We start from the raw sequence: 11714 nt of genomic DNA, 5'->3' as shown, positions 1-11714 counted from the left end.
ATAAACGTAAGGTAAATATTAATATTATAATCTAGTTCAACAGTAATATATATATATATATACATTATAAAAACTAATTCTGGAAATACAGAAATATTTTTATATAGAAGCCTCTAACAAACATCGTCTTAATGTTGAAAAATAGATAGATGATTTAGATTAAAAGCTAATTATATTTATTTTGAAAACTGTAATTTTGCAAGATTAAAATAATTTTATTCTCCAAATTACTATAAGAATCGAAAATTAGAATCATCAATAAGTACTGTACATCGGAAAAGTACTTTTACTAAAAATAATAATATTAAAATTTCTAACTGCCCTCTCTCTTACACACATATTTATTCGATATAAATGTCATTGCTTTTCAGTATCTCATTTGATCTTTCTGTATGCATATTTTGTTAAAGTAAGTTTAAGAAAAAGATCTCATTCTTACATTATCAAAATAAGTACCGTACAGTGAATGCACAAGTGAATCTAACTATGATAAACAAGATTTAAAACTATCATTTAAAAAAAGTAATAGTCTGTTTTACAGTCTTGTGAACCTAAAAAAATTTTTTTTTGTTATAATAAACTGTAAATTTATTTTATTTTTATTATTATTCTGTACCCCCTGAAAAAGGGAGACCCTGATTGTCAATTTACTCAATATAATGAAATGTTTTACAATTATTTATCCTATTATACTATTTGTACAATTATTGCATGTTTTCGATGTCATTTAATGGATAAAAATTCCTATAATCATACTATAAATATGAGATTTAATTATAACATAAGCTTATACATTACAATGCGACATACAGATATGTAAGGACTTGATCACTTCTTAAAATTTTTTCTCTATTATTTTTCTTCATTCTTCTGTAGAATGAATTATGAGAGATTAATTCTTTCGAGATTCTTTAATTATACGCAAATAAGGATAATTTTAAAGCTATTTTATAATCTAACATTTCTTAAAAACATTTAATTCCTTTCTAAAATTAATATCATAATCGTGTTTAAATATAGTTTATGGTTTTAAGTTAAACATATAAATTTGTATCTAAATTCTTGACAATCTTTCTCATTATCAAATCTATTTCTTATCATTTATTTCTTTAATTTTCACTTGAATTTAATTAATTCACTATTTCATTATAAAATTATTCCTGTAAATAATTGCAATAATAATAATTCATTTAGGCTAATTCTAAGACATAAAGTATAACAATATTCTTAAAGGAAATCAAATGAAGTAAATTAATACAGTATCAGATTTTATAAAAGAAAATCTGGCAGTTTCAGTAATAGTTTACATGTTTAGACAATTAAACTTAAATTATATCGAATATATACACTTTTATATGTTATACAGAGTAGCTCAAAAATTAGTTAACCGTATTTTGTTTTATGTATTTCAGATATACTTGTGAATATAAATCATAAACTGAGTTTAGAACAATGCGTTTTTGTTTTATAAGATCAGGAAAACATTACTTATAAATACAAGATATGATTAAACATCGAAATATTTGAACAAGATAGTAGTTTTGTCTTTAGAGTAGTTAATTGATTTTTGGCCACGTTGTAGGCCTATATTAACCACACTTTAAATCATATATGAAAAAGATATTTAGAAAATACATTTACACTGAAATTTTTTGAGATACAATAACGTTTTCTGTTAAGATTTCTGTATTGTTTAATATAATTAATTAAATAAATACACAACTCAAAATTTAAAATTAATTGAAATAATGTAATCACGTGATAAATATTAGTTTAAATATACAAAATATTAATGATATAATTGTACAGATTATTTGCAAAAGATATTTTTAAAAAACGTTTAAATTCTTTTTATTTATCAATACTTATTTTTAATTGAAAATTCTTTCAAACACAATATTAAATTAGAATTCATACAGTACTCGAAAATGAAGTTAATTAATTAAATTTGTCTAAGGAGTTACCATTAATGTTTAACGACAATTAGTTCTGTAAAGAATTAACGAAGCACTGTTTCCTACAGATTTGTTTGAATCAACTGGTAGCAGATAGCAACTAGTGATAACTGGTCGTTGATTTCCACTTCTCATTAATACTTCTAAAGAATTTTATATATAATTATATGTTAGCTTACTCGACCGTCTTCTAGGTAATTTTATAGAACAAATTAATAAGTTTATATTTATAATATTCTATTAAACGATATACATTTTACATTAGTTAATGTAAGAGAAGATTGAAAAATATATAACTTAGATTTAAGCTGTTAGATAAAAGTAACTTTTTATGTATAAAAAGTTAATGTGTAGTAAAATCTGAGAATTATATATGCTACATTTATGGTGAAATATTGAATGGGTTGTGTGTAGTTGATGTATGGCTATTGTATAGTGAATGGTATAGTTAATATATAGTAGAAAATGGTATATGGTTGGCAAATACGTGGGTTGTGGTGTATGCAACCGTAATGAATGATTAATGTATGCTTAAATATTGAAAATTCCTACATATATTCATGTATTCTGTTTATATATTGAAAGGAAATGGAATGTAATTTTCTTTGTAAGAAATTCTTAACTGTAAGAAAATCCAAAAATTTATTGTTAACATATTGACATAATTTAATAGAATACTTTTTTTATATTGAATATAATTTAATGATAATGAAATTTATTAAACGAAAAATGCTTTGATACTTTTGTAAATAAAAAAATATTTTTCTAATAAGTAACATACATTATAAAATATTAATCTTGTATTTGGGGTTATTTCCTAGGAGAAGAATTAATATTTAAATATAAAATAGTAGAAAACATTACATATTTGATTAATTTTTTGATAATCCAAGTCATATATATAGACTTGGATTATCAAAAATTGTATGTGTGTGTGTATATATATATATATATATACACACACACAGTATTAGATATTACTGATTAAAACTAATTTATTTCCCAAAACGAATTTATGATCTCATTTAATAAAATCTAACACAGAATAGCCTTTTATTCTGTTTTTAATTTGTATAAATGTAGAATATATTACGAATAAACGTAAGGTTTGCTCGATTTCAAGATTTGTGTACTAAAGCTTTATAACAAGTTCATTAAACAATATTAATAATTGCATTTGAAGATATCAAAATATTTGCAGAAAACTAAATAAAAATCTTCTCAGTGAATGACAATATATCATCAATAATATTTTCATGATCACATGGTCAAGAATAGAAAAATCTTCAAATAATCACATTAAATTATTAATTGGTCTTTTCATTAACAAGATCAATCAATGATCCATTTTTTCCTTAATACTTTGCTCTTAAAAATTACGAAGAATGCTCTGTTATGTTTCATGATGTGTATTTTTCACTTTTTATTGGGATTTTTAATTATAATATTTATTAATCCTTTATCTCTCAGATTTCAAGAATTAAAATAACTAAAAATCTAATAGATTGTTTTACTCATTCTTAATCATCTAAAATCACATTATTCTTTCTCTTGATCTTATTTGAAACACTTAATTAATAGATATTAGTTACTATTTTTTTACGTTATTTGTTTCAGTGGCTAAAGAAGAAAACGTATAGTAAAATAGGAAATAAAAAGATGCAACTTACATCTTTACAGAACAAGAAAATGTATCTTATTATTTATTTAAATCTTACTTCTCACAGATTAATTCGAAATTAATCCAGACAATAAATTATAATTTACACAGATAAAATAAAATGACATAAAATCGTTATAATAAATTAATTATCCAGATTTTTTACTAACACGATATTGTTACCGAGAAATCTAACAGCACAATAATTACACTTTCATAATTATATAGCCTAATTAGCTCATATCTTACAATAATTCTGCAATCAATAGTAATACAGTATAAAAACAAAATAAGATAAGTAAAAATAAGTGAATAAAAAGTGTAAAACTGCACCGAAAACATAAACAATATTTTAAGCAGATTCACCTAATTAAGAAGTAAAAAGAAAAAATATAATTAGATTTCAAAATTATATTTTTATTATGTTAATAAAAAAAATAAACTTTCTATTTAACAAAGGGATTAATAAATTAAAAAAGTCATTCCAGCAACATCATTTTTTGTATTATATCAATTTATAAAAGTGTACTTGCAGTAATATTCATACATTTATTGTTATTCTATGACTTTTATTTAAAATTTAACTTATTTTTATCTTATGCTGATGGTCAGTGGCACGTTATGGATCTCGGAAGCTTTAGACAATAAATTTTGGGAACCCTACCCCATCTCATGTCCTACATTTAAAAATTAAATGTTGTAAATTTAAATAATGATGTTATTTATGTTATTTACTTTACTATGGGCAGGAGGCAGGGTCTAACAGTTTATAGAATATATTGCCAGGCGGCATAAGGCAGAGCCTCAATCGACTGAAATTAATTTTAGCTCCTTAGAGTTGGGCTCTAGTCATGTGTTTTACCACTATTCGCCTGTGTTAATGACAGATTATCCGTTTCTTCACATCAGTAAATTATTATATTTATATATTATTATTATATTAGTAAATTTAATAGTAAGTTAAATTATATTAATATATAAATAATAATAGTGCAAGAAATATTGTAGGGTAAAACCGGGTGAAATGTCTTGTCAGGAGAGAGGTCTACAAGTTGTTTATTCAAATAATACTCAGTAGAATACATCACTAATCTCTTTAATGGCTATTCTTAACTTTCTTTTATTTCATTAATTTTCGAATGGCTGTGTTGCCGATTTTTTCGTTAAAAAATAAGATTTTGTTTATAATCTCTGTAAACTTTTTTTGCGATATTCCCATTTATATGAAAGGCTCGGAAATTCGAATATGTTTATGTGATATTTCTGTTTCATGTGATAGTAGGGTTAGTTGGTTGTGGTGTAGCGAAGCCAGAGGCTCTCCCAATAATTTCAATCTAAAATATAGAAATAGGTCTCTCTCCAGTATGTTTGGGTGAGATGCCTAATGGATTTAAGGGAGAGATGTATAGTTTTTCTGAAATATTTTATTTAATATTTTAATTATTTATACTTAATTAAATTTATTAATTTCAGATTCCTACTAAATACATAAGAAAGGTAACTGCTGCCAATAGAGGAAAATGGGATGAACAGTACTTATTTCTTCCAGATGAAACAGTACATACTAATCGTCTAAATTACTGTCAAACAAGCAAAGAATTTAACATTCCTTATCGTATTCTTCGCAGAAGACTTAAAGATAGTAATTTAGCAAAGCGGAGCTCTTGAATCAAATTCAAATGTTGGGTACCCAAAATGGAAAAGAAAACTCTTGTTTATCATATAATTAAGTAGCAAAATCGAGACAAGTAAAGCAGATTGGATCCGATATGCAATGTATAAAAAAGGAGCCATGAAACATGTACAATTTATATTATAGAGTACAGTGAGTGTGAAAAGAACAAAAAGCTCAAAAATTTTGATTAAATTAAATGTTAAATAAAATAGGCATCTCGTCCTTAAACATTAGGTAACTCTCCCGACGTACGGGATAGATGCCCAAAACGAACAAGTAACCTGTCATTTCATTGCTACCACTATGCTACATCGAGTTTTTATTTAACTTTATTCACTTTTATTAAAAGATAACACTTTGCTGTATATACGTTATATAAGCCTATTTATATCTTCTGGAACCCGCAATTAAGTGACCTATATGTGTTGATATAAACTATAGGCGTATCACCCTGTTTTACCCAGTAACTTGTTACGAAATAATTATTTTATTACTATTTTTATTTAAAATCTCTTCCAAATTCAAATTCATTTTATACGAATAATGGTCGATTTAAAGATTTTGGAAGAAAATGTACAAAATAAAAACAAATTTCCCTCAACTATAATCATGTATTTTCCTTTCATATTCATTTTCTTTTTGGTTTATAGCAAATCAAGCGGTACTTAGCTTTTTTTTAGTTATCTTGTCTTTTTTGAATTTTCAGACATTCACACAATGAATGTAACATATTAGCTAGAGTAGGGTGATGTAGAACACGCTCTGTTCAGGGAGAGCTCTTCATTCTAATTAGTCAGATTTCATTATGATGCCTTTAAAAAACTCCTTGTCTGCCAACGATAAGAGTTTTTAAAGATAGTGGAAATCTTTAACAATTATTCTTGGGTTATTTATAAGTTTATTTATTAACAGAATTTTAAATTTTGCATGTAAAATAATAAGTTACACGATAAAAAATAAATTTACTTTATAATTATAAAGATTTCTAATATTAAATAAATGAAAAAAATTGGATCGAATTTTTAAAATATTAACATATAATTTTTGTTATAACATAAAGGATACAATTAAGAGGTTCTTTAATTTTTAATTCTTTAATTTTAATATAAATTATATAAAAATAGCTACATTATTTTTAATATATTTATTTATATTTAATGTAAATTATTAATAGTCTATAATTTTTATATTCTTACACAGAAAATGTATTTGAATTATAACATTAATATATTAAATTTTAAAAATATATATAAAAGAACTTTTACTCAAGTAAGGATTAACTCANGATAAAGATTATTGTCAGATATACAAATATATATTACATTTATAATTTAATAGAAATTTTAATTTATAAATGCTAAAAGGAATTTTTATTCATAAATAATTTTAATTGTACATAAATTGCATCATTCAACATGCACTACAATTTAGGATTGACTTTAAAAATGAATAATTATATAATTGTGTTGTGAAAAAGTTACAAATTATTATTAATACAATAATAGAATTTTTTTAAATGAAAACTAGAATTTAAAACTGAAAACTAGTTTTTGTAGAGAAGTAGATAGTCTACTATAAACATATCAAAAACTGCTTAAAAAATGGTTCTCCTAAAAGAATTTCAACAGAAACAACTGAATAATAAATAAGAATAATAAAATTAGTTATTATTTTGTTTAATTAAGATTATAAATAAAGTAAAATATTAAAGATAGCAAGAAATTTATAAAGTTTACTCGACAGCAGGTGCATCTACGTAAGTTTAAACAGAATATAATGTTGCAGGAATGACTTTTTATTTTAAATTCTTTTCATTTCCATATTAAATTTAATACAAAGAATTTTAAATTTTGAAAAATATCAAATACTGTACTTACAACGAATGCTATATGAATTATAATATGATTTTTATATGAGTACAGCAAATTCAACGTTTACATTAATTCTTTTATTAACTGAATACTTTATTTTATATAAAAACTGTAGACTTTAATTTTAATTTTCATTATATAATTGTTAAATAGTTATCTCTAAAAACGTCATTCAAAATGACAACAAGTTTTACGTCGATATTAAATATTTGATCAATATTAATTAATAACAACGATTTATACAATTTTAAAGTATTTTCAAAGTTAGGTTATAAATACTGTACATTCAAACCTCGATATAGCGTCCTCATGATTAGCGCTACCTTCGTAAAACAATGAATACATGCAAACGGATCATCTTCATAAATATTAGAAAGCTTTGCAGCTTTTATGAATTACTAAATATACGATTTTGCATTATAAATAACACTGTTATCATTAAATCACATGACTCAAATTCAAAATTTGTTTAGATCTTACTGCCATATGCAATTCTTATTATTTGTGGTACTTCGCTTTATCACCACACCCTACTTAGTGTCAACTTCACAAGTGAACAAATAGTGGTTATATCAAGGTTTGACTGTATTTTATTCTCCTACTTTTTCGATTAGAATGTAAACTTTATTATTGAAAGTAAGTTTTACCATTTTAAAATAAAATAAATTAATATTAATCGATCAGTAATTAGATGAAAACGTCTACTATATAACAAAAAGATTGATAATGTCATAAAAATTCTAAAAATATTCTTTTATAGTCTTTTAGCTTCATTTAGTCCAAACGTAGAATTCGAGTATAATATATATGTTATCAGATAAGTATTTCTAAATAAAAATAAATTTAATATACTCATGATAAATTTAAAGGTTGACTATGTAATATTCAAACTATAGGCTAATCTTTAACACATTTTTTTGTGTTGTGCATGTACTGTACACTTAAGTGTTCTGTGCTATACAGTACATATAATACAGTAGAATACTTACAGTATACACTCAGTTTAATAATTTATTAAGGCTACATCATACTTTATATGCATATAAAGCGTATAAAGTATTGCTATTTAATGCATAGGAAATATATAGAGATACGGGAAATTTATAGATATATACAAGGAAAAATATACACTATTTAATTTCAATAAAGATCTGGATATAAAACTTCAAATAGATTCATAGTTATCTTGAGTTTCTACGAATTTACTTAATTGCATCTTAAAATAATTAATATTAATAATAATTATAAAATGATATTCTCGTTCTATAGTTATATTTTATAACACAGATTCGTTAGAATGTATTAATCTAAAATAAAACTAATTTTACATTATATTATACAATATATAGTATATCATCAGCAGAATATGTTAGTAAAACAGTCTAAAATTCGGGTATTTTCAAGACAACTTTTTAAAATGACTTCATAAATATTTATAAAATATAGCTGTACTACAGTACGAGAATATTTATAAGACTATGAGAAAAAAACAGAAAAAAATCACAAATGTTTTAATTTATTAGTTTTTATATTATAAAACAATTTTTTATGTAAATAAACCCTAGTTTACTGTACATAAAAGATTCAGTACAGAAAACTAGAGGCTGAAGGTTGTCCCAGTTTAGGAAAGTTCGAGTTAGCGGCGTTTTCTCCGACGACATAGAAAAGGTGATAAATGTACAGTACAGTGATTTATTACGATCGACTCTATATAGAATTTTGCTGATTTAATATGTTATATTGCTGAATTTATTATTACCAGAAATGAGCTCAAAAATTTTATGGCAATGTACAGTATAAAGCAATGTACTGTACAATACAGTCTTTAATAGCCGACTACATTAATATAATGTGGTATAGCAAAGATTTCCGGATATCGAAAACACTCGTTAATTATAATTTTTCTATTTCAAGACATTTTAAATTACTGTACAATGTTTCGAAAAAAAATTGTCCGAGTTGGCAGGGGTTTGCTATATTTACAAACATGTTAACTATTAAGTAAAACTGTTTAAAAAATAATAATTAGAAAGTATTTAATGAAGTAATATTTATTACTAATCAAGCTTTTAATAAATAACCGAAATTAAAAAAAATAAAAGACAATCTTGATTATGAATGAGAAATGTTTGATTATAAACATTTTTTTAATTTTTATCTTATACTTTATAATAATAGTCAAGAAATGTAATATAGTGAAACCGCAAGTTAGCGCTACCGTTTATTTGTCTCTGAAATTGACGCTAAACCGAAATACCTCAAACAATGAAATCTACGTTATTTGGTGATTAACACTACTGTTTACAATACAGAATCATACATTTAGTGGTTTGCTGAAGTGGAAAACTTTTCTAATATTTATGGGGATGATCCGTTCCTAAGTATTATGCTAGTGCTTTATGAGACTGGCTACTATGTCGAGATTTATACTACCTGTAAATTTTGATTATAAATTGAGGGAATTTAAACCTAAAAAAAATAATAATAATTGTTGGATATTGAAATTATTTAATCACAAAAAATATTTTTATATTAGAAATAAAGATAATAAGAATTTCATCAGAACAAAAATGAAAAGTGTACTTCAGTTTCCTTTTCATATTTCATTGTTTGACAAATATTGATAATGCTATTTTAATTGCAAAAATACAATGTTCTGAGACCAAAAACATCAAAAGGAAAGTCAGCTATTATGATACTAAGACGTAATGCTTTCATTCTTTAACTTTTACATTGTTATTCTATGAACATTTTTATATTGTAAAATCTAAGGTCTGGTGTTAAACCTTTATACTTATTATCTTTTGTCACTAAAAATAAATCCCTCAAACTTTTCTAATTTTTCAGATTTAAAACGCTCTCGATGTTATTAAAAATAATCTGAAAATTGTGCTCTTCTAAACAACCAAAACAATTTTTTTTTAAAATAGAAAACAGGAATCAGTTTCCCTTAAATTTTAAATCAATAACTTTAACAATCAATAAACGTCTATAATTTAACTCAGAAACAATATAAAAAATGAATAATTCAATCATTTAATAATAATTTTTAAAAAACATAAATATGACAGTAATACTTAAATTTATCTATTTTTTTATCGCGTTACTCTTAATTTTAATTATATCGCTTACTTAATTATAAATCAGAATTTATATTTTATTTATACCTGTTTTTATAAATGGGAGGGGGGAAATATAGTCTAATCAGGTCACGAATAGTGTGTGTATGTGTATGTGTGTGTGTATATATATACAGTATATAAAGAAAAGTTCTAGCAATGGCAATAAATATAAAACTTTACAAAGCTTGCATGCATATGTTTGACCCATTTAAGTAGTTGTTAGAATAATCCACAATTCTTTCATTTTTTTGCTTAAACAACTATTGATATAGTCTTTATTGATTTATTCTTATTCTCAAAATAATATTTTAATATATATAATATATATAAAACATCAAATTTTTAAATAAAATTTTAAAATATTTTATTTTAAATATGTCAGATTAAATAATTTCTCTCTATACATTTATCAGGACCTATCTATGCTTCTAAGCAGTTTAATTTTAACAATTATATAAATAATTTTAAAAAAATTATTATTTCTTTTTCTTAAAAAACACATGCAAATCACTATGAGAATTTTATTTTTATATTTTTTAAAATATGAAAATTTAATGATTTAATTCATACAAAAATGAAACAATTTTTAATTTTAAAAAAGTGTTTTAAGTCTTCTTTATAATCATTATAAACTCTGTTATTTTTTTAATTTTTTTTTTTTAACATTATAGGCCCCATCTCTCCTTTAAGTAATATACTTACTAAGATAAAGATTCAAATTTATTAGTTATTTTTAAATCTTATATTTCTATTACATAAAAGTGTTTTTGTAACAAAGATTCTGAAAATAATGAACTTCACATCTCACGCAAATGTTAATATATTGTAAAAAATGGCCCAAATATCAGGTAATCGTTTTGCAGTATTATAATAATTATTATTATTCCAAATAAGATCGTGTTTCAATACAGTATTCTAATACAGTAGTTATAGAGAGTAGTATACAGTATATTGCAATGAATTTTCAGTTAGGCCTACTATATTTTTGGTTGTGTTAATCTGAATAGCAGTCCTAGTTAAATGAATCATGGGCCATTCACTTATATAATTTTTGAAAATAATTATATATTTTTTACATTCTCAACTTATTTGTTAAATTTTAATCCCGATAGAATACTTTGCAGCAGTTTACGTCCAACTATACCAATTTAAACATGTATATATCATTGTTAACTATAAGTTTTTTTTTTCCTATCTACGTAATTTTTACTAAAAGAAATGTCATTTTAATTGGCTGCAATTAGTATAATTAAATTTATATTAACGAATAAAAGGAAGAAAGATGAAAAGAACAAATTGGATTCGAATTCTCAGGAGTGTGGATGAATACGAATTTAATTTAATGATTTCAACATTTTTTTTAATTGTAAATTTAATTCCTTAATTCTGTTAATATAAAGAAATGCTTAAAAATGCCCGTAATGTATAAAA

General features: G+C 23.6%; 1 protein-coding gene across 1 annotated transcript in view; it reads left to right on the top strand.

Annotated features, from left to right (window-relative positions):
• Positions 1–5283, top strand: part of LOC111635083 — a 6123-nt gene extending 840 nt beyond the window's left edge. The window contains exon 2 of the mRNA XM_023379943.1: positions 5089–5283. Within this exon, the coding sequence (XP_023235711.1) occupies positions 5089–5283 (195 nt within the window). The remainder of the gene's footprint in view (positions 1–5088) is intronic.
• The last annotated feature ends 6431 nt before the right edge of the window (positions 5284–11714 follow it).

Source organism: Centruroides sculpturatus, unplaced genomic scaffold (assembly GCF_000671375.1).
Source record: "Centruroides sculpturatus isolate CEXI.00-Female unplaced genomic scaffold, Cexi_2.0 scaffold108, whole genome shotgun sequence".
Taxonomy (NCBI): Eukaryota; Metazoa; Arthropoda; class Arachnida; order Scorpiones; family Buthidae; genus Centruroides; species Centruroides sculpturatus.
This window is presented reverse-complemented; position numbering and strand designations above follow the sequence as displayed.